General features: G+C 39.9%; 1 protein-coding gene across 1 annotated transcript; it reads right to left on the bottom strand.

Moving 5' to 3' along the window:
• Nucleotides 1-216: 216 nt before the first annotated feature.
• suclg1 (succinate-CoA ligase GDP/ADP-forming subunit alph) lies at nt 217-22,491 on the bottom strand. Its single transcript, XM_084562040.1, has 9 exons — nt 22,374-22,491; nt 20,458-20,558; nt 17,419-17,535; nt 16,961-17,173; nt 16,241-16,298; nt 15,419-15,502; nt 12,817-12,968; nt 6,729-6,917; nt 217-471 (listed from the first exon to the last, which is right to left on the bottom strand). The coding sequence occupies exons 1-9, from the start codon at nt 22,405-22,407 to the stop codon at nt 445-447; spliced, it is 975 nt and encodes a 324-aa protein (XP_084418166.1). The 5' UTR covers nt 22,408-22,491; the 3' UTR covers nt 217-444.
• Nucleotides 22,492-25,188: the final 2,697 nt, after the last annotated feature.

Here is a 25,188-nt window from a genome sequence, read left to right as displayed (position 1 = left end):
CATCTGCTTCTCACATGTGCCAAGAGAAAGTACAGACACAACACAGCTGGAAAATGAAATGAGAAATAGTTCTTATTCAGATGGACAGCCAGTGGATCGGGCAATGAAATACATCTTACAGCGTGAGCATAACAGAATGAAACTGATCACTATGGCATACTTTCTTCAGCTGCCGACAATGTGTGGAGGAGGAAAAAAAACACATCTACAAAGCGATTACATTGTGTACATTTAGTTCATTAGGATACCAGTAATGTTTTATTCTTTCCTTATGTGCAAGGTACATGTTCATGGCAGAAATTACAATATAAACACTGTATGTGCGCTTCGTAGTTGAAATAATCAGGGTTTACAGACACTGCAGGGCATATCCACCTCCAGAATCCGGCTGCTCATTTCAATTTTGAGGCAGGGGGTAAAAGGTCAGCTGCCTTCTCGCACAATTTACAACATCTTCCTCTTCTCAAACTCCTGCAGAGATGGACAACAGAGGGAAAAGAAAAGAAGCATCGTGAAATGAAGGGAGACAGAAAGACAGACGTGAATGATTTATTCATGCAGAATTCACACAGCTCTGTTTTGATCCTGAGTATCAGATCTGCTGTTGAGAGGGGGGGAACAAAGGCGGCCAAAGCTCTGGAGTGCCAGTTGTTTTTCCTGGAGAGTGCAAATCATGTAGCACGTACGTGTCAGTACGTTCCAGCTGTCAACATTAAAACAGCTCACTCCCTGTGATTGATAGGGGGCTACACATCTGCAAAAATCTGATTTATGAGAGGTTATAGTTGCTGTGTTTATCAGCACAGTCCAACCATGTGACTATAAATGGGAAAGCATTATGTTAGCCATTAAAAAGGATGCTGCTATTTACATATTCAATTTGGGAAATATCACACAAATCGTGGGATGATCGAATACGTCGTTCCCAGAGAATTTTCCCATTCCACAGGGGGAAAGTAACTTAATGCAAACGTCATTTATCAGCTCTGCAGAACACACAAGTACTCATGCACATGTTGGCCCGTTCTTCGCCGGCCTGTGGATGCCTGGAGATCTACTGCCACCTTCAGGAGGAAAAAAAGTGCCCGTTTGAAAAAAATCTCAAATGCATGGGAGGCAATCTTACCCTGACTTTTTTGGGAAGGACGACATTTAGATGTGGGGTGTAAACCGAAGAGTTGCGGCCTTGTTCACTAGGTTTTTTTTTTTCTTACAGATGAGGTTAGGTTAAAAGGGAGTGATACAGGGTTCAGTAATTTGGGAGAAAGCTGTAGAGGAAATGAGAGGACAAAAAAAGGGTAATGGGATGGAAAGAGTGACAAGAATAAAGGAGGAGGAAGGGGGTTGTGAAAAAAAAGGAGAGGGAAGCTTCTTTGGTCCGTGGCAGCAGACACTAACTCAAGGGTATAAGACAAGAATTGTAGCACTAAAGTAAGGAGAAGATCTATCGGTGAGAGAGTGGGAAAAAAACAGTATTTTTTTTGTGAAAGGGAGTCAGATCAACTCAAGAGGAATAGAGGGAGTAAAATGAACAAAGCAGAGGTTGCTACCCAAAAGCGACAGGTGAAAACAACCCTGGACTGAAAGTGAGGAGAGCAGAAGGAAACATGATGTGAAAGAAAAGTGCGACATTTACAAGCCGGCGATGACAACAGCTCTGACACATCTGGGCTATACAATGAGATATACGAGGAGCGTAAAGACGGTCTGTGCACCTCCTTCTACGGTTACACAAACGAAATCTTGAACGTTTCTTTGTCTGCACACATCTGTGCACGCAGGCTTTGCTGTCAGTATTGAGCGGGGCTAGATAATGCAGTCTGTGATTATACGTCGCAGATATTTTGTCAACAAGTAAAAGGTCATAATTATTCTACCTTGCATACGAATTAAGTCCTTCTCAGATAAACATAGATAAGTACGCAGAGATCTTGTCCTTGGATATCGTTGCAAGCGCTGCATATTTAATTTAGTCTGTGTGTTAGATACGGGGACCAACACGAAAGACAAATTTCTCTACAAAAGTTAAAACTTTTTTTGTGGTTTCGCTAGGGAGATTTCTTGATTTGTGTTTTGTCCTTGTTTTCTCACAGTGGAGGGGTGTTTAGCACTGATGTCTCACAGCAAGAAGGTTCAGAGTTTGAATCCAGGCCGACTGGGCCTTTCTGTCTGAATGTTCTCCCTGTGTCTGCATAGGTTCTCTCCGGGTACTCCGGCTTCCTCCCACTGTCCAAAGACATGCTCATTAGGTTAATTGGTGATTCTAAATTGGCCGTAGGTGTGAATGTGAATGTGAATGCTTGTCTGTCTCTCCGTGTTAGCCCTGCGATAGACGGGAAATAAATGAAAGAATGAACTAAAGGAAGAGATTGTATCACCTACACTCAAGTCCACAAGTATTTGAGCAGTGACAAGGGAGCTAATTTAAAGCAGTCAAGATGTGATGGGAGTCTGCAGATTCAGACGCAGATCAGATTTTATAATGGTTTAAGAAAAAATATTGCATTAGCAATTTAGTAAATACAGCCAATTCTTTACACAGTCTCTGGACTGTACTTCCACTGTAGTTTAGCAACAATGGCATCTGAATCTATCAGTGATGGGCCGTCAGGGCCAGCAAAGCCCTCTCTGTTGGCCTAAACTTTAACAAAATCACTGACTCACATTTTAGTATGTTCCCATTAATCTTATTAAATTATTCCCAATAGCCTATTCTTTGTATTAGAGCTTTTATCCAATCATATTTCAGCCGCATGTGTTGCCGGAGTCAAAGAAATCTGCCTGGACCTTCACAATTAAAACTGCAGGAAGCTGAAGCTTGAAATACATTAATGATGCTGTTCCTTTAACCAATTACATTTCAAGTCTGTATTCTTAGGCCTCTTGGAGCAGATTACTTTTTGAGTGTTACACTCTCAATAATTAAGGATTTCTTTTTACCATGAGTTTGAAATGAATACTTTATATAGAAAACGTTTTTTAGCTTAACTCCGCAAGAGTTAAAAAGAAATGAACGTGAATAAGAAAAACTACTCCTGCTCAGTACAGCTAAAAATGAAGCAAAAGATGGGTGAAAAAAAAAATTGATAATGAAAAATAATTTCGCAGTTTTTGTTCCTTTTAATCAGTCCCACAGGTTGCAACAACCACACAGGAGCAAGACTGCAAACACTAAGGACAATTACAATACTTATAATAACCTTAAACATTATACAGTAATGAAGATATTTCTGGTTAAGATATGAGATATGAACTAATTATAGTCTGATCTGCCTCCTCTTACTTCCTGAATTTATATTGATGATAAAAAACCCTTCACGTCTTTACATCTCCCTGTGGCTAAAATGTTGTACAGTGTGTCCCATAAGTCTGGACCCATAGGAAAAAAAAAAAAAAAACAATAATAGAAATCCTTATGGGACACCCTGAATTTCTCAGAATTTTCACTGGAACTTCAACATTTCTTATTCATGGCTTCGTCTTCCTGTCTAGCATGCATTTGATAACACTTGGTTCAGGTCTACGGGGGGAAAAAGGATCTGGCCTCCTATAATGATACAAACACAAAACTGTCAAATGGCTAGAAATGGAAATGTCACAGTGGCCAAAGTGGAGGAAAACTAGATTTCTCTGTGTGTACATGTGATTTTGTTTGTGATGGCTCGTGTGTCAGGAGGAGCTGAATATTATTATTCCTGCCTGAAATTGGACATTTAACTGAAACCTTAACGATGCTCATCTTATGTTTTCAACAATATTTAATATAATATTCATGTCTGATTAATTACGATGATCCATGTAGCCACTTTTCGTATGTTTTCACCCCGTGTGTTGCGGTTCATGTAGGTCAGTGGCTGCAGAGAAGCCCTCCACCCACTGAACAACTGGTGCCGGGCTCATCGTTTCCTTTCCACACACAAAGCATTATATGTCTACTTGCTTCTCTTAACATGTTATTGCTCCGATAGCGGCGGTCAATGAGATTAACAGAGATGCATGAACACAACGTGCGGGAAAATGAGCGCCAGCACATCACGTTTTTCATCATTACACACAATGATTATGAATTAAACTTTGGGGGGAAAAAGTCATGTAAATCTATATCTGCGTGCAGTAGTGCCAGCAGTGGTAATGAAAGTGTAAGATGATGAATGGGTGTAATACATGCCTTCACTTTTTATACATCTTGTTAACCGTGCTTCCCCAGAGATAAACTGAAATAAAGAAGCAGTAGCGCCAACTCAGCCACTGTCAACGCAGCATTTATTAATTTCTGCCTTTCTTTACAGCATATTAAAAGTTCAATCTCAACCTTGCTACTCCCAGAGAGAGAAAAAAAGAATTGCTGTTTCCAGTAAACCACCCTCACATTTTTTCGTATGACAAAAAAATGTGCTACAAGTGGAAGAAATTCTTCTAAAGCTCAACTAAATCGACTCTATTAATAGTTTTTTTTTTTATGAAGTGACAAAACGAATGTATATTTGGCTATTTAAGGTTATTACATTTCTAATTCTCATGCTAACATTGGCTGCATTTATATGGACAATATTTCTTCAATCCAACTGAAGTCATTCTGATTAGAAATGTCCAACTAAACCTATATAAAATTACCCAATTAAATATAAGCTTTTACGAGCCCCAAAACATCAATCAGAATATAACTTTTATGAGAAGCAGTAAGAGGTTCTGCCCACTGTGGAGTGTCAAATCAGCAGCAGAAAAAGTTGACCAAGCCGTTTTCAACAGCGCTGCCGAGTTCAGTTCCTATTTGCCCTATGTGCAGCGTGCAGAGAGGAACGATCGAATTAACCATTTACATGGAGTTTAGTCACTATTATTTTAGTTTAAACCATCTATCTACAAGCTGAATGAAAACTCCTTCTGATTCAGTTCTGAGTCAACTATTATTCCAATTATTAGTGGGATACTAGTGTCAGTGTAAACATAGCCACTGTGTTGCATTTAAATTTTAGAGGAAAAAAATAACTGAAAACATGCAATAGCTCACTGTTATATAAGAGGACTCTACTGTGAAGGTGTTGAATGCAGCTAGGTTTGAATTTGACACACGTAACCCGGGTGCTTATTCATGGACTAAATCGTGCATCACATTTACATAATGAGAAGCGTCTTTGACGGAGTGCAGAAATTGGATTATTTAATATTTAATTTAATTAAGCTCTGACTATTAAAACTGAATATGGTCCTGCACACCCAAAACAGTTCAATTACTACATTAATATGATCAGTGCTGAAGGAAGTACTCACATATTTTACTTAAAAGTTAAATTACCACAATATTAAAAGACTAAATTACACTTGAGCATTCAACACCTTACTTAAGTTTAAGTATGTTAGTGTTTTCTGCAAATTATAGTTCTAATAATAATTAAGTATCAAAATTGAGTGAGTGATTCTGCAGAAATACGGCACCCTTCTAAGTATTATTTATGTCTTTTTGTTTTGTTTTTTAACAATCATTAGGTGGTTGAGGCAGAGCTTATTATTAGTATGTACTGTTTAGTAGTTTAAGTTTTTACAGAACAATCTGGGCTACAGATCTGTAAAATTAAGAAACTGTGAAAATGTTTTTACATGTATGTCAGATACATGTCAGAAATTTGGAGGCCAGGTCAACACCTTGTGCTGTTCTTCGTGTTTTTTGTTTTTTTTTGTTGTTTCTAAACCGTTTGTGTGTGTCTGTATCAGGCTGCATCCTGCTGGGCATGGCTGCTGACATAAAGGGGGGTGGGGGGTGCCTGGTCTGGTCTAGGTGGGTGGTACATGTCTAAGTAACATCCACGTGAATGCCAGGTCCAAAAGTTTCCCAGCAGAACATTGGCTTGTCACAGGATGGTCAATGTTATTTACTTCTCCCGTCGGTGGTCATAATGTTGTGGCTGACCGGTGTATGTTTATAATTGTGCAGAGGAGATATAAAGGACTTATTTGAAAAAACCTGTGTGTGTTGTGCTTGATGGAAATGTGCACACCGACAGTAGCTTGGTCATGTTGACACATCTTTTAAATAAAAGGCCATTTGTGTTTATTTTTCACATAAAGTTGGTCGTCAGCCCTAAGCGGGAGACAATGCGAAAGTTTCAAACCCAGGCTACTTGACAACGCTTTAACATCACCAATTATCACAGTTGCTATAAATGGAAAAGGTAAGATCTGTGTTTAGATTGTTGCAGTGTGTTGTAAAGAAATAGCTAGTCACTCACCCGAGAAGCGGGACAGTAGAAATGGAATAAATGATCAGGAGCTCAAGGGTTACTTTGCTATGTTGGAAAAACAATACGTGACAACTAACATTACAAAGGTATGAATGATTCACCTCTTCCATGCGCTACGTACTATCTATGAATAATGCGTTGATGAGTTATTCCTGCATGAGTAATGGATGTGGAAATGGAAGGAGAGCACTGACGAGGACCTAGCATCACATGAGGCCAAGTCATGCAGCTTTATTTAATATGTACCCCTCAGCTCAACGAAAACATCCTGAGCAGTTCATCTGAGAGGAATGAATTCGAATTCGGATGTGAACTATGTCCATCAGATTTTAAGGGTCAACCTTAAAAAGGAATTAGTAGAGATATGGTACAGAAGCATATAAACACACCACGAACTACAAGAAGAACCTTGAAATTGGTTAAATCCCACTACTGTTCATGATTATTATCTTTGGGCCTTGCAATACCTACTTAGGACACAGGACTCACCTTGAACATAGTGCTGCCCAGCTGAGCAGGGGACATGCTCACTACAACTCCAGCCGACTGGAGGGCTGCAATCTTCTCTTTGGCTCCACCCTTTCCACCAGCAATGATGGCGCCGGCGTGTCCCATCCTGCGCCCGGGAGGAGCAGTTAGTCCCGCAATGAAGGACACCACAGGCTTTGCATTAGCACCCTGATAAAATGAAACGGGAGAGAAAGAAAAACATGAGCATAAAATGAGGTGATGACTGTCGGAGAAGGAGAACAAGCTCAAGGGAGAGTGTGACATCTGAGCACGGTTAGCAGAACAACAAAGTGGAGAAGAAAGGCAGCAAATGGAGGGAAGTGGGGGCGCGAGGGGGCTGCACAAAAACAGAGAATTAGTTTTCTGCACCTGCATTTTATTCATTCATTAGAAATTAAACACCCCATGTCCTCCCACTGCAGAGTCCCATGATAACAAGCTTGTCTAACCAGCCATCTCTGTCTCAGCTTGCATTATTAAAACAAAGGGTCAATCAAGCCATTTAATTGCATGGGCTGGTGTATGACCAGATAGGGGCTCAGGCTCCTGCCATTTCATATCATCTCATTTCTGAAATGGTAATTAGTCATGCAGGCACTGATTAGCTCAGCGCCTGTCTATGCTGCTCGCTCATTGATGGATGTTACATTCAACAGTTAAGATCATTTCCAAGGTGAGGCGAGCTAATATTTCATCTTCAGCAATAACATCATAACCAGAAAGAGGGACAGAGTCAGCTTGTGTGTGTGTGAGTGTGTGTGTGCATGCGCACTCACAGCAGCTAATATTTCATACTTAGGAATAACAACATAATTGCAGAGGACGGCACGCACACACAAAGTTGGTAGACGGAGGCTGTGGCTCATCTGGCAGACTGCTCTCGGAGAGTGAATGTGGCATGTTTAACAGCCAAAGCTTCCTTCAAAGACAGCCACTTTCTACTTCCATTTTACCTCCAAATTCAAACCTGACAACAGACAGTAACAAGATGGCAGCCAGTAATATAAAACACAGATGACTATTGTCCATAGACTGTAAATAAAGATGGATGGCAGAACAGCTCCTCAAAAGTGAAGCCAAAGCAAGTAGAGCTCCCCCTGGTGGCTGGCTGCAGTATAGGTCATAAGCTACACCCCCTTCATGTTAGTGGATTTGACTTGAGCCAAATTAAAACACTAAAAGACACGTCAATTTTTCAAGGATGGTTTCTGTCATTTTAAGTAGTTAACATTATGTTGATGCATGTTTAAGTGTCAATTTCTTGGATAAGTTTTGTTTTAGTTAGTTATTTAACACTATAGAAACAGGATGTGATGGCGACTGCGCACACTCTGGCTCCAAAGTCGCAAAATGCCGCTGCCCGTGTCCCCGGGGTAATAGCGTCAGTTTAGCCAGTGCAAGAAAGTGGTTACATGTTGTCCATATTCATACAATCCATGATTTTGACAATTAAAAACCAGCAGGATATAGAGTATATCAGTCAGGGACATGTGGAGGACATTAGATGCAAATACCCCACTGATAAGACATTTAACATTTGCCCCGTTAGCAGGAAGAAAGAGGGAGACTATCACTTTAAAGTGCTCTAAATAAGTTGAAAGCATCTGTTCCATGTGTGGAAAAATGTAAGCACAAAACAAATTAGCACACTTGGCACAATCAGAAGTCAAATCACGTTCAGAATAAACAAACCATCCTCGTGTGAATCGAGTTTTAAATCTACCTCAAACGAATGGGGTTTAATTACTCTATTAATCCCTGCCTCCACGGGCACTAAATAACAATTCATACAAGGAGTGGAGTCATACAACTATTCACCTTACCCGTCTTTTGTCTTCCACCGTTAGCAGAACAGATTTATTACCTTAATTATGAGACCAATAGGTTGCTCTCTATCCACCCTCCACCCCTTCTCATCTCTGTGTGCCAGCAGGGCCCTGTTCTATGAAACACAAATATCCCACTACAAAGTGAGGAATTGTATTCATAAGCTTGCAAAATCTAATTGAGACAATTATACGGCCTTATAAACATGACAGGGAGGCAGGAGGAACTGGCACGACAACACTTTTCTAACCTCACACATGCTCTGGACGGCAACCTGCCTTCATTTTCAGTGTTGTTTTCGCAGAATTACAAGGGGTTTAGTTAAGGTCAGTGGAGGCAGGCTGGGCTAAAAGTCAAGAGGCTGAATTAGAACCAAAAAAAAAAAAAAAAAAAAACTGTAAACCTCCACGGTAGCTTAGGCGCCAAATACCCCAACCTACTTGATATGCATGAATCAAACTGTAATACGGTTATACTACGTGAAACCTATTCCTGACTTCAGAAAGCCTTTGAGACTCTGGCAATGATAGGAAGACCTTTGATATGGGTGACATATTATTTTGGTGATAGCAAGTGTCACCACTTGATAGAGACTGAATGTTGAAGTATGCCTTGCATCATAAAATCTGACAGGAGAGCCCGTCGGGAAGTTTAAGGTTTTCTTGAATTTTCCAGAAATAAGGCGACAGCTGATGAACAGCGTGCAGTAACTCAACTGCAACACTGACGGGTGCTGAAATCAATACCTCCTCACCCATTGGTATAATGTGTCTTTCTCAAATAGGGGTTCAATATATTTAATGTTGCATGACACAAATCAATCACGACACCCGACCTTTAATTTCACTGAGCATTCAATACAGATCGAGTCCAGCGCGGCAGGATTTGTCAAGTTAATGTGAAAATGCTGTGACTTAAAAAAACGGTTTTCTCAGTTATATTCTTACAATGAATAATGTGATCCACAGCAACACACAATCTTCTGCCACGGTTAGAACGGTGTTGTATAATTCACAGAGGATATTTTACTCTTTATATATTTAAAGCGGCTTTAAGTGTCTCTGATAGACCCCCATTCAAAAATCGTTTACTTCTCTCATAAAATATCCCTTATGCCTCTAAAACAGTTGTGACTCATCAGAGAATGGACATGGGCCTTCTGAAGGTGTCCTAGGTGAATATTGTTAGTGTGGGCCTTTGGGTCTTACGGGTTGAGAGGAAGGGTCTCTGTGGATCAGGCATGTTCGAGTACATCCCACAGATACTTTATCAGTTTGGGATCTAATGAATTTGGAGGCCAGGTCAACACCTTGTGCTGTTCTTCATGTTTTTTTGAGTTGTTCCTAAATCGTTTTTGTGTGTGTGGAGCTACAACTCATTGTTCGCTCCCACAGCCACCACCAGGAAGTCCCCGAAACACCGACCTCAACAGAGCCAGCTGACCCCAGGAGAGCGCTCCGGAGATGGCGTCGCAAGCGAGGCAAGGCTCCATGCTACACTAAAAGCCTGTGCTAGCCGACCACTGCTCCCCAGTATCCAGCTAGCCAATGTGCGGTCCCGAGAGAACAAGCTCGACGAGCTAAGAGCCAGGATTACGACACAGCGAGAAATAAAAGAGTGCTGTGCTCTAATTTTTACCGGAACCTGACTTTCTAACAAAGTCCCGGAATCTGCCGTCCAGTCTCCTTGATGTACAGAGTGAGACTCTAACTGGACTGCAGCCTCCGGTAAGGTTAAAGGGGGAGTTGTGTGCGTGTGGTGTGGAGATATGCGGACCGTTTACCTGAATGACTACAAGCCAATAGCACTCACTCCAATCATCATGAAGTGCTTCGAGAGAGTGGTACTGGCCCACATCCAGAGCAGCATACCAGACAGACTGGACCCTCTGCAGTATGCCTATCGTCCCAACAGGTCCACTTTGGACGTCATCGCAGCTACCGTACATATTTCCCTCTCCCACCTGATCAGCCAGTGTTTATCCAGGAACTTGAAGTGGAAAGGGTGAGCAGCTTCAAGTACTTAGGGGTCCACATTACCGAAGCCCTCACCTGGACACTGAACACCACACAGCTGGTCTCTGGCATATTGACCAGCTGCATCACCGCGTGGTACGGCAGAATTACAGCCATGGACAGAAAACGCCTACAGAGAGTGGTGAAGACTGCTGAGAGGATCACCAGGACTCCACTCCCCTCGCTGCGGAGCATCTATAAGCATAGAGTCCACGGGAGGGCTGCCTCCATCACTAAGGACCCCACCCACCCCTAACACGGACTCTTTATTCTGGAGGTACAGTGTGAAATGTAAGACCTTGAGACTGTAGAAGTCCTTCTTCCGTACTGCCATCAGACTCCACTGATGTTGTTTCTGCACTGTGCACATGACAAGAAACTCTTTGAAACTTGAATGGCTGTTGCCTTCAAGGAGTCATTGCTATGGCGTGGGGGTACCTTTTCTAGGTGGGTGGTACATGTCTAAGTAACATCCACATGAATGCCAGGTCACTTCTGGCCCCCAAAAAACTGGCTGGCTCCAAAACAGTAGTCCACAAACAAAGGGTTTGATTGTTCATAAAAGACGTCTACGTCCACTGTCTATACATGGTCTTACTGTCAGCAATGTGTCTATTCTCACCCCACAGTTAAAAGTTATCAGTGTGCTGCTCAGACTACCAATAAGTATTCCGCACTCATATGAATGGAGTGGACAAAATGACCAGCCGCCATAATGCAACACAATTACCCAAATAGCAGTATTATATTCAGACATTTTGACTTCTAATTCAATCCCTTATCACACGTACCTGTTGTTTATTCTACTCAGTTTTTTCTTATCTTATTCAACTTTAAATTACCTGCTATTTGCACAGCTGAGAGGTGTCATAATTTCAATTCACTGCTGCTGTACCCGTACATTAAGCATGTGACAAATAAAAACCTTGATGGGTAGGGAGATTATTTTGTTAATGTTTTATCCAGAAGCGAGTGACAAGTCTGTCCAGTTACTGTCCTTTTCAGTAAAAGCTGTCAAGTTCAGATAATTTAAAATGTTTTACAAAGGATTACAGAAGCATGCTGAGGTCTTGCTGCTGTGATGCATGTTGTCATTGTCAAGGACGTTATTCTGACACTATTCTTCATGGATTTAGCTGGATTATATTATATTTAGTCATGAATGTATTAATATTCAAGATCTGAAATCAAGTTTTAAAGGCCCACTGACATGAAAGACAGCTGAATTTTTAATAAAGCAATACAAGTGGATCATACTGACCAACAAAACCGTCTATTATTAATTCAGAGACTTTGCTGTGCTCATGTTCTGCTCATTTCTACACACTGCGCTTCACATTAACATGGTATTCACTCCAGGGAGCAGCCCTATGTTAGTGCATCACAGACTTGAATTCAAATGCATCAAATAAAAAAAGGAAATGTCTCAAGACATCTCTGTATCGTTTCTGACTGTTAATAAGGTCTAAAAATACCTTTAATGTGCTATGTTCTACACAATTGACTTTCTCTGGGAGATCTACAGCTTTTCACGCACGCGTTTCGTTCGACCTGTCCCTTGCCATCAACACTGCGGGTGATTGGGAGGGGGGTGGGGGGTGTTTGTACTTTATTTACTGAGTGAGAGAAGTTATTCTCCTGAGACGCCAGCGAGAGATTTGCATGCATTAGAGAAGCTGAGGGCAAATCAAATCCATTTCTCAGCTCAAGAGCACCATAAGCACGTACGCAGAAACAAACGCGTTCACACTGAAAATTTAACAGGCTGAAAATAATCTGCAAGCTGCACAACGAAAAATGCCTTCAGTCTGGATAAGCCAATCATCGGCCTACTGCTCTTTATCACATGTAGGCATCATAGGAGGTTCATCAACAATGCTGGTTTGTACAACACACCCCATGAATCACTTTCATCCCAGCTGCCACTCTTTATCGTGATCATACAAATCACATGGACACAGAAAAATAAGAGAGAAAGGCTAAGGTAAGGATCAGAAAGCAAGGAGACGTTCATAGCTCTGTCTTGTCCTTGATGTGTGATGATTTCCACCGTTCGCTCGAGCCGACAGGTTTAAAAGAGCATAACTGAAAGCTAATTCAAAAAAAAAAAAAAAGGATACAGCTTTCACACGAACAGATATATCTGCTGAGGTGCAGCGCTTCATGAGAGGATACTCAAGGAGAGTGAAGTCAAAGAATGGGTGTACAGTGTGTTATTTCCTTACAGAGTTGTGCTCTTTCAGGTATTCGGCTGCATTCTCCTCGGCATTCCCTCCGATTTCTCCAATAAGGATGATGCCCTCTGTCTTGGGATCTCGCAGGAACACCTCCAGACAGTCTATGAAGTTTGTGCCATTAAACGGATCCCCGCCAATACCTTGCAGGAGACAAAGCACATATACATTTTATATTCAATAGTCTCAAATGATAATCTCTGTGAATATTTGAGGATCACTTGGCTGTTCAGCCCGAAAGTCAAACAAGGAACAGGTGGAAGCCAGCTCTACGTCAGTATAATACGACAATGGGTGCGTTTACATGGACTCCAGTATCCTGCTTACAAACGGATTGAACTATTACATTTTTATGTTTGTTCATGTTAACATATCCTGATTTCAGAATCCCGGATGACAGAAGCACAAACAATGGCAGCAACTTGTTAGCAAACATTTGTGTATTAATTATCCAACAGAGGGGAGGTTTTATTAATTTGAAATCAGGTTTCTAGCACTAAACCTTTACATGTATGTATGACATGTATGTCAACATTTAAGTTGGAATTTCTAAGCAGAGTCATTTCAGTCGGACTGAAAAATATATTGTCAAAGTCCCTGTGCTGGCTGCTAGCTTACAGTGGTTTATCTACCACCTGTTACAAGTGGAAACCAATTTTCAAACAGCTATGACTGCAAAGTTAAAGAAGACAAAGTAAAGCTCCATAGAGCGACTGCAGAATCATTTCAGAGACATTTTGTCAGAGAGTAACTTAGTATGAAATGGATATTTATAGGAACACCGTTCTACACAATTTTCCAGTTTTACTTCAAATGTCCTGGATCACCTTTATCTCTGCATGGTAGTTTAATGATGCACTTTTTCCCCCATCTCTCCAAGGAACATGACTTTTGCAAACCACTAGGGTGCCACAATCATTTTCAAGAATAATATCCACCAGGATCTATAAAAGCATGGTCAAACCTCCACAAGACAAATCTTCACAGACAAAATGTCACCTAAATTTATATTCATACCATTAAAAAACCTGGCAACACAGAGAAGAAAAAAAAAGTACATGAATAATAATCTAAGAGAACCACATTACCAGCAACAAAGATGACAGTGATATTAAATATTGTATTAACTGTAATTTGCTGAGGCCCCTAGGTCATACTCAAACTGAAGAAGTCGCTAGCAGAGCCACCAATAAACCCCCTTAATGAACTCTACAATATTTAATACTGTTGCGGCACTGGCTTTATGAAGTCTGGCTGGGGGATACTCCATAATTAAAATGTCTAAATAATAATGAAGCCGAGTTGTTTTTCCATTTAATTCGGGTGTCCAAACACTTCCTTAATATCGATTTTCTGGTGGTAAATAAGTTGGCCAAAGGAGTTTGTTTTCCTAAAACAGTTAACGGTGTACTTACAAAACGTCCAGATGCTCTGATAAAATTTGAACAGACACAGCTGATAGCAAGAGCATATACACAGCTGCATCTAGGAGACTGACATGGTGGTCTTTTCAGTGACAGTGATGGTAAGGAGCAATAAATAAATAACTGTTGAGTTATTAAAGGTAATTAACAACATGGTTGCATATAATGTCACAGCTTCAAATTGTGATGCTGCATGTGTTGCTAATTAAAGCAGCAATTAATTACAAAGACAAGATTGGGAGACAATGCTAGAAAGAAAGGCAGGATGATAACCAGATGGGCAGGTAATGGAGAATTCTGTACTTTGGGTTTACGGTAAATGTTGTATTAACTGCAACTGAAATATTTCAAAAACTATTGTCTTTTCTTTAATATGTGTAAAAATCATGAGGACACCATCTGAATAAATGCACAAGGAGCGTCCTGTTTAATTGAATCAACAAAAAAAAAAAAGAACATTAACTGAACAACAAAGGAAAGCAGGAAAGCATTTCTTAAGCATATCAAACTGTAAATTCTTCCTGCTTCATATATTTAATGCACAATCACACATCTTTTTTTTCCTTTTTCTTTTTTGTGAAATAGTCATGGATCAGAAATGAAAAACATTATCCTTACGACTTCCAGAAGAAAGGCTTTTGAAAATAGGCAGACAAAGTTTCTGCTTCCCTCTGAGCCACTCAATGGGTCTGTTCAATCTCTAAAGGGCTCTTCAAAGACAGCGGCGCCTTTAATGCTCAGATCTGAGAAAAATATGCTTGCAAAGTTGGTAAGTGGCTTTATAACACAAAAAAAATCAGAGCTATTCGCAGAAATGTACTTGCATCTGATGGGTTTTTAGCAGAAGGTGGACCTGGTAGATCACGTCCCGATGAGTAAATCCAGCGAGATGTTCTTTATTTTATCTTCAGAGTGATTATTAGAGGTTAAAACCTGATGTTTATCGTCTCGTCGTCATTCACAGCAAGGCTCAAATTAAATATGAGTTTGTGATGTTAAGTGCTTTGTAATATGTTGTTATCCTGTTTTGAAACCAAATGCAGCACATACTAATATAACATGTCTTTAATGTCTTCCTTCAGCAGCAAGCTAAAAGGCTGTACGGATATAAAATTAGAGGATGTGGTGCTATGTGTTTAAATGTAATGTGTTATAAGTTAGAAGCTTACCAATACAGAGTGACTGGCCCAGGCCTACTTGAGTAGTTTGATGCACAGCTTCGTATGTCAGGGTACCCGATCTAGAGACAATGCCTGAAAGAAAGATTTAAAAAATAATAATATAGTCAGGCACAATAGTCCTCAACGCAGAGGCACAGGTCTGAGTCCAGTCTGCGCCATTTCCTGCATGTCAACCGCTCTCTTACCCAAAACTTCCTGTTTCTCTCCACTATCTATCCAATGAAGGCACAAAAGCCTCCGAAAATAACTTAAGTTTAACATGTGTACTTAGCATGTTCAGTTTTTTTTATTTAAGAAAAAACACGACAAAGACAATTCAGTCATGGATGAGAAAAATCATATAAAAAGCAGCTGTTACTTTCGCTACGATTTTGACTGACTCATTTCTTCATGACAGCAAAAACAAAGCAGATTACTATCATAACAGAGCTCTGTAACATCTGTTCTGTCTTTACTCTGGTAATGATGACAGTCGATTTACTATGAAACAGACTTCCTGTAAAGGTTCACTGGCCAGCAGCAGCAGTAGCAGCACACGCTGCTTATCAAGCTGTCAGCAGCAGAAGTTATATCCAGGATTTAAGTACAGTGTTGTAGGGGGGAAAAAAAGTTCAATTTGGGAAGAAAAGTATGGAGTTTTTATCTTTCTGTTCCTCCAGTCCCTTAAAAGGCTGAGTCAGCAGGTGAATTTTTGTTGTCACTCAGCTTCGGTGCTCTGAATCAAAATAACCTTGAGCATTTAAACTGAACCAATGATTTTATATATAACCTAACTGTTTATTCTGTGATTTTATTCATACACAAGCTCACCAATTCTTCCTTTCTTGTGAATGTGGCCGGGCATGATGCCAATCTTGCATTCTCCAGGCTGTTAAAAAATAAAAATAAAAAATGCAGTTTAATTTAAATAAAGACAGTTCTATGAGTTGCTCAAGGTGGTGATCATTGAGAGCTAAATATCAGTCTACACGACTATAAATACAGCACGTCTAGTTCCAAATTTAAACTCAGTCCCCAGGATGACAAAACAAGAACCACAATACTCTTTTACTGCAAAGTTTACACATTCAAAGAATTTGTCTTAATACAAATAGTTAATTGCCATGACAATAAACATAATAAAGATAATAAACTAGACGGAAATGTTTGTTTTTAAAATAAACTAGTTTGTCCAAAGATGTGCAGAGGATGAATAATGGTTCAGCAGTTGCTCACTATATGATATATGAGGCAAATTGTGCTGCGTGTGAGGTCAATAGTCTGGAAAAATGTAGAGTTAATGAAACACAGATGATGAGGCTTTGTTAAAGTCTGACGTTAAACTAATTCTTTATTTGTCGTTATTCTATTTCAAAGATATCTAGAGCGCAAACTTGTGTTGTTCGACCTCTAACGCATGATGCATCCTAGCTCTTAAATCTCAATTATACAATGACCTGTGAGAGGGAATTAGGTCTTTCAGCCCTCGCGGCCATAAAGAAAAACAGAAAAATGTGCGTTTATTGTGTGGTTGCGTGTGTGCAGGCTTACGTTGATGACTCCTGGGCAGTTGGGGCCTATGAGGCGGGTGTTGCCCTGGCGCAGCAGCTTATGTTTGACCCTCACCATGTCCTGCTGGGGGATGCCCTCAGTGATGCAAACCGCCAGGGGTATCTCCGCGTCAATGGCCTCAATGATGGCTGCTGCCGCGAACGGAGGGGGTACATAAATCACAGTGGCATCTGCCCCTGTGCCCTCCTTTGCCTGAGGCGAGGAATAGGAAAGAGGAAAGATGGTGCAATAAAAAAAAAAAAAAGGAAAACCTAAAGTTAGGGAATAGTGCCACCTAATGTTTCATTTAAAATAATCCTTTGTGAAGCGTCACAGTCCCTCACAGGATGTTTGCTGCAAATCTGTCCAAAACTACATCTCTTAATTCTAGTTTTTAAATATATTTACAATTGGTTTTAAAAAAGACTAACCCGTGACGGCTAAGGAGTCATACATACCTCCTTGACAGAGTTGAAGACTGGCAGGCCAAGGTGCGTCTTTCCCCCCTTGCCAGGGGAAACTCCTCCAACTAACTGGGAGCCATAATCAAGCGACTGCTGACTGTGAAACGTTCCCTAGAAGCAGAGATATAGAGAGTTTGTGTGTATAATGAAGTGGAGCACAGCCACGTCTAAAGCGCCCACCCTGAGATATGATGGCAGACGGAGAGGAAGCAGGAAATATGCTACCATCCAGGATTGATCACCTGCGGCTGCTGAGTAAAGAGATGGATACAGAAGTGAGGCCGCATTCTAGTGGTGGGTGAAGCTACCGGTAAATATATTCAATGAGGGGGAATCGGAGCGTTCTCTGCGAATAAATAATGATGTCAGCTTAGTTTAATCTTGTTGCAGAGGATTTGAAAAACAAATCAAAATTCTTCAGCGCTGACTGTGAAATATCTCCTAAGAGCCAGAGTTTACAAATACATTTCGCATACTGTCACTTCACGGTAGGCCACAGAAAAGCATGTCATGGTTGAGCTGCCACAGTTGATGCATTTTATTCAGCTCACTTGCTCCAATCCAAGTTGAAGCAGCACATAAATTATACAGAGTTTCGGTGGTTTTACATTTTGCTTGCATGTGTTGGGTTGAACACAAAGACAAAAAAAGTTTATAGTTTACTATTTATACAAACCCAACGCTGACTGTAGCTGTAGTTTTAGCTAAAGACATCACAATTACCATAAAACATGTAAACATCCCTGTGATTCACATTTGGCCACTTATTTTTAAACTGAAACACTGAAAACCAATGTTAAATATTTTGGGGAAATACCCACCAATTGAAATAATAATATTGGGAGCTTTATAAGTCTGATACACCTATCAGCCACAACATTAAAACCACCTAATGTTGTGTAGGTCTTCCTTATGCCTTTGGGGAGTTCTGATTCGTCGGGGAACGGACGCAGGCCTTCTGAGAGGTTCCTGCATCTGGCACCAGGACGTTGCTAGTGGGAGTCTTTGGGTCCTCTGGGTTTGGGGGGAGGTGCCTCTGTGGATCAGGCTTCCCCTAGCTCGTCCCACAGATCAATTTGGGATCTGAACAGTTAGTTCGGATCAACACCTTGACGTTCCAGAGCAGTTTTTGTAGCGTGGCAGTCTAAAATGTCTCGCTGGGGGCGGCCACTGAGGTCAAGGAGTGCTGTCGCTATAGCGAGCGTGTGTCAGTTCAGCGGTACGTGTCTGTGTTCCCAGCAGAAAATTGTATTGTCACAACATGGTCAATGTTATTCACTTCACCCATCAGTGGTTTTAATGTTGTGGCTGATCAGTGCACATCCACCATATATTTGTTTTACACATTCACTTGTTTTGTTGGGGGGGGGGGGGGGGTGACCCAAAAATATTTCACAATTTGCTTTTAACAATTTTTCTTCTTAGTTTCCCAGGACAATTCCTGAGAGTCCACACATTCCAAATACAGTCCATGAGACATATGAGGAAATGTCATGGAAGATACGTATATGATATTCAGTACGCTGTCGTAGAACAGGATTCATTTCGCTGACCTTTGAGAGATTTAAGGGGGAACAAAGTGGAAACTGCATGAGAACATTAACACGAGTAGGTGAAGAGAAGGATAACAGTGAATGCAATCAGGGCTCATTTGAAATGGAAATAAACAAAGCAGCAGTAACAGTATAGGGAGGAGAATGTATTTTGAGAGGTAAAATTATAAGACTGAATCCCATTTTTGTTGGAAAATTAGTGCATCAAGTCTGTCCAAGGGGACTTTCTGCTGAACAAATCCAATCAGTCTGTAGTCAGTTAATTATTACTGGAGATGCTGAAACAACGCAGATAAAGAAGCGAGGATCGTGACTACAAGTCCAAATAAAAGACCCTAATGTAAAAATGATAACTGGCCTATTAAGAGGAATTAGAAGCTATGAATCAGCACTTTTTCTCCATTTGTAATAAACTCTTTCACCCTGCTAACTTTGCTGTTTTAGACAGTCATTAGTACCCCAAATGTTGGGACAATAATTTTGAAAAACGGTTGGCTTATCAAGCCAGGAAGACACGACGATGTGCACTCAATAGCACTTGCTTCATTCCTCATCCTTTTCTAATTACCCCGAGTGTTCACTGGAACTATATTTAACAACCTTTTATTATGTTGAGGAGAAAATGGAAGATGAAAAATGGAATATGAGTAAGGACAGAGGGGGGACATAAATCTGTAAAGTTCATGTTTCTGGCTTGTTGAACACGCTTGCCAAGAGTTTTTATTCTCCTTGACTGGACACGGATCAAAGATAATCACCTGAGCTGCTTTGAGCTAAAGAAAAATGACTCAAATCAACATACTGTATTAAAGCCCTGTCATTACTGACTAAACGAATGACTAAGAGGAGTCATGGGGGAAAAGAGTCAAAAGATAATAAAATTAAAGTCATATTCTCCTCAGTACTACCTTAAAAAACACTGACTTTCAAGTTTCCAAGAGGCAAAGCAACAATTAGACTATATCACCAGCAAAATGGATGATCAAATGTTCTAGTAACAAGCATTTACACAAATCATTATTATTACTATGAGTTTTAGTCTGGACTTTATTTAAAACACTTCTAAACTTTGCCTAAATCACATTTAATTCAAATTCACGTTTTAAAATAATTAAATAAAATACTGTAAATAAACTATTCTACGTCTGTACTTAATTACTTAGCAGGAATATGTTTCTGTTGTAAGGGAGTCAAGCAGGAATTACGCAGAGTAAAAATCAAATTAACTAGAATTGGTTTGACATCATTTACATAATTAAAAAATGCCGTACCACAGTTAGGTGGAAACAAAATCCTGAAAATAATGAACTTTTAGAAGCTCTCCTTTCTGGTAATCTCAGACACACAGGATTCATTTGAAACCCAAAAAAGGGAGGAAGTGTGTGAGCAGTAAGGAAAAAACAAGATTTCACAGAGATTTCACAACAAGATTACAGTAATCTAAACTGACATGAAACATTACCAAGTTGTCAGTACAAACCTGCTTCCCTGTGAAACCTTGGCAGATGACCTTCGTGTCCTTCGTGATGTAGAGGTTCTTTCTTGATCCTGTATAACAATGCCTCACTCCACTCTGCTGCACTAAAGGGAAAAACAAAAAGAAAATAGAGTGTTTAGGAGTCAATAATAAAGCTGTTACATGCATGAAAAACTTTTGTTGCTGCACATAAGTAGTGCAGATACTTACCAAACCCCTTTCTTTCTACAGTGAACAATGACAGGTTACATAAGAATTCACTTTTCCTTAAAGATACTATCCTCTGCACTTTAAAGCCTGCAGTGTCTTGCTTCTCTAACGGTCTTCAACTGTTGCTGGGCAACAAGTCCTTCAAACTTGACTTCTAGCTTGAAGTGCGAATGCGACCGCAATCATTCTAACAATTCTATGAAGCACTTTCACTATGTTTAAGTGCATATGATTGTCTAAATATGACATACTAAGAACACGGACAGATTTGAAGTGATTAGGAAGTACTATAATTTAAAACTATCAGCATGTTCAGCAGTAGCTCACATGTTTAGTTCAGTAGCAGACAGCTGTTGTTAAATCCTAAGCAGGTCACAGTAGAGCTGTGCCTCCATTAAGTTTTCTGTCTCCTGTGAGACAAGCAATCGAAAAGACACTGGGAGTGTTACATAACCTTAACAACATGCTACGGCATTACAAGTATCACTAAGAAACACTGCAGACAACAACTGGTCAGATCCGTTAATCCATTTTTCAATCAAGAGAAATCAAAACAATATAACAACGCTCAAATGAATGAATCATTTTAAATTTATTGAGCAAAAAGACCAAACATTTGAGAGTTCCACGTTTTAAAATATCATCCAGGGCTCTGGGAACTTACATTGGCCTTTTCTTCGCCCTATTTATGTGACATTTTGTAAACTGATCTATTAATCAATAATTGGAAAAACAAAGCAATTGCTGCAAGCGTCAATCGGATGTTTCTGCAAAAAAACAAAGATATAACAATATAACACTGAGACCCCCATATACCAACAACAGCTGAATGCCACAACCCCACAGATTGCCACTGGTCAGTACACTGATCTGAACCAAAGGCCCCAAACAAATGCTGCTGACTATTAATAATGAAGTTAAAGTTCATAAGTTGAAAGGCTACCAGGGAGCCTGTTATGGTCCTCAAGGTGAAAATGCTCTTTCAAAAGAGCAACAGATTATGGCTCAAAGTTTGGCCAAGTGGGACAAAATGCCTTAACAGGATAATATATACGAGCAGCAAACAAAGGACCAGCAGTTACTTGAATTACTGAACTTTGGTCTGCCTTCAGAGCCCCAGTCAGAGGAACAAAGTTCAGTTGCCCACCTAAGCTAAATGTCTTATCAAACTGACAAGTTACTAAATTCACATTATCCCATCCTATCAACTATACTCTTGTCAAAACATAGTTTTATTTTTATTTTTTAATTGCATTGACTTATAAGCATGTAGCCTGCACACAAACTGACAGCTAATTTAGCTGCCTCCAAATACTGCTGGGTGAAAGCTAAATATAAGATACTCTGACAAACTAGCGAGTTGGACTGGCTACATTTTAGAAAGGAGGACATGCAAGGTCAAAGATCAAACCCCTAGCAGCTTGACAGGCTGAAGATAGGTGTCAGCTGGACGCTACCGAAAAGCTAGTTAGCTTGAAGGCTAACTGTCAGTGAGCTTCACTATCATACAGCTACGGCTGTCAGCCTAACGGGCTAATGAGGCTTACTAGCATGGAAGCTAAGTAACAGACAACCAAGGAGAGCTTTGCTAGTCAGTGCAAGACTGAGTGACCCTGCAAAGCTCGGACCCTGGGGGTATACTTGTGTTACAAAAACTAAAATGCCACACATTTCAAGTTGTTAAAACCAATGTTTGTTAAAATACTTACAAAGCAGCTTGGCAAACAACCTGCTGTGAGACATCTTCGGTCATTCACCAATGACACTGGAGGCTAAGGACCTCGCACACGGATTTTAGCTGGCTACAAATATGCCAGCAGGATCTGGTTTATTTTTAGATCGCTGAAAAACATGTTTCGTGTTTCAAAATGGCCGCCGATTATTGCGTGTTAATGAATAATTAATTACTGGCTATTTTATGTGTTGTGAGTTAAGTAGATATGAAACACTTTAGACTTTAAAATGAGTCCAGGCGAAGTTGTAGAATGCGCTGAGTAACAAGGCACCATGGGTAATGGAGTTCTCCACAGAGTACTTCAAAGAAACCAATGTCAGTATGGTCAGTATCAGCACTAGATGGCGCGTACATCCCACTGCAAATTTAGAGTAAATAAAATGAAGAAATATGGCTCACAGCACTCTAGTTAGCATTTCTCTGAGAATTCAACCGCATACTTCGACAAAATATACTTAGTTTGCTGTGCTAAAGTATAAAATGAAATAGGTAATAGGTAATAAGTAATAAGTAATAATTTAACTAAACGAAAGTTGCCATAAACAATATATATCACAATCCCAATATATAATAATAAAACTATAATAATAAAACCCTTCTACTCCAGTCACATAAGTGTCCTTTTAATTAATAGGCTCAATCAGATTTTACAATTGCCCAAATCTCACTATGTGCCCATGTGTCAGAATTCTGCCCATGTGTCAGAATTCAGCTCAGAGAAAAGTTTTTTTAAGCCCAGAGTTTTCATTTGAAAGAAAAAAAAAAGTATTTTTATTTTCTTTATATTGTTTGTAGTGGTTTTGAGTTTTACAACAGAACTTGGTTCTTTGTACTTTAGCAGGATGTAGGCGTTGTTTGTATCATTCTGATTGTCAGCTGATTGTGATGGTGGTGGATAAGTATATTTATAATGCAGGCCTGTTTGAGGAACTTGAATTGCTTTTATTTCACAAAATTCACTCATGCCTCCCACACTCATGCAGATTTGGCTTTTAAAAATACTGTGGTCAGGCCTGAGCCAAACTGGACTACATCATATATTCTAAATGCAGTCATTAAAAAGTACTAACAGTAATGTTAGATGCAGATGCAAATAAAGATCCAAATAAATGATAGAAAACTTTTACGCAAAATTGATTTAAAAAATGTATGGTTGTCTTTTATTGTTTTTCTGTTAGGATAATACAGGGAAAGAATTCTTTTTTGCATTCATTTGGTGCCTCCTTGTTCCTTGAGCCTGGATAATGTGAATAAAGAGCAATGTCTTTGTTTATTTGTACATCAAGTTTGAATGATTTCTTTTTATTTTATTTTTGCAGCTAATTTCATAAAATTACTATGTCAACATTAATGAAACCAAGCTTCTTGAGAATGCAATGCGTCAAACTGTAATTAAAGTAAGGTCAACCTTTGCAAGTCTGTCAATTAGTAAATAAGTGTAACTGTTTGTCTGTGGGATGTTTTGGGTTGATGAGTAATCTCAATACTCTTTCTCTTTCTCAGTTTATCTTTACTGTACACAGCTAAATGATTAACCCTGGTCCCCAAGCCCATCCGGCTTCTGTTGTGATGGATTACGTGTGTGATTTTTCAGTATGACAACACACTGCAGTAAAAGATAAGAAAGATAGATTGACACTTTTTTAATTTGTGGTTTGGTAACATTCAGTTAATTTGGCTTTGCAGCAACAAGGACCTCATACAACAAGTCACACTATATATAGTCCCACAGTATCTATATGAAGCCCACATCCAGATGACCGGACCAGTCAAGCAAAACATTTTATATATAAATATTAAATATTGGGCGGCACAGTGGCGAGGTGGTTAGCACTGATGCCTCACAGCAAGAAGGTCACCAGTTCGAATCCATGGGCCGGCTGGCCTTTCTGTGTGGAGTTTGCATGTTCTCCCTGTGTCTGCGTGGGTTCTCTCCGGGTACTCCGGCTTCCTCCCACCATCCAAAGACATGCTCATTAGGTTAATTGGTGATTCTAAATTGGCCGTAGGTGTGACTGTGAGTGTGAATGGTTGTCTGTCTCTATGTTAGCCCTGCGATGGACTGGCGACATGTTCAGGGTGTACCCCTGCCTCTCGCCCAATGACAGCTGGGATAGGCTCCAGCAGACCCCCGTGACCCTTAACAGGACTAAACGGGTATAGAAGATGAATGAATGAATATTAAATATTAAATTGCATTTAATATTATGATTATATGCACCCCTCTGCATTTTACACACTTGCAGATGTTCAGTACTTCATAAAAGTTCTTTTTTTTTTTTTTTTGAAAAAGCGAAACCAGATGATCCACAGTAGTGCTGTCTTTAAAAACTCTCCAGTATTTTGAAATCCTGCAGTGTTATCAGATGAATCAATCCAGATTTGTGAAACCACAACTAACTGTACGGACCAGTAATAAGTAACGAGTAAAGATTACAAACAAGTGAAATCATGGAATAGGTAATGTTTAAAAGGTCAAATATCACTTTGGATTACAGTATGTTGACATCAAGTAGTGTTTTTGTATGTCTTTAAGTCTTTTTGTGCTCGTATTTTTATTTTATTAATATAGTGCCACTGCTTATTTTGTCACGGTGTACACTACATTACAGTTGTTCTTTTTGTTTTCCCACTTTATTCACGTCTTTTTTTAAAAAAGCACCCAATAAACAAATAGCACACAAATGAACAGAAACCGCCGTCTTCACGCCAAATTCAAGCTGTCCAATCAGAAACCACCAACTCCTCCAACGCTGATTGGTCAAGCGCCACCGTCACATGTCGCTGTT

Source organism: Chelon labrosus (genome assembly GCF_963514085.1).
Source record: "Chelon labrosus genome assembly, chromosome: 2".
Lineage (NCBI taxonomy): Eukaryota > Metazoa > Chordata > Actinopteri > Mugiliformes > Mugilidae > Chelon > Chelon labrosus.
Note: the sequence above shows the minus strand (reverse complement) of the source record. Positions and strands in the feature narration are given on the sequence as shown.

Bases quoted from the DNA above. Each gene is read 5' to 3' on its own strand.
- suclg1 (XM_084562040.1), bottom strand. From the start codon at position 22,407: ATGTCTCACAGCAGGTTGTTTGCCAAGCTGCTTT. The intron at 17,536-20,457 runs GTTTGTACTGAC...CTCTGCTTCTAG, and splicing joins AAGGTTTCACAGGGAAGCAG to GGAACGTTTCACAGTCAGCA. The intron at 17,174-17,418 runs GTATGTATGACT...TCCTCGCCTCAG, and splicing joins TCTTCAACTCTGTCAAGGAG to GCAAAGGAGGGCACAGGGGC.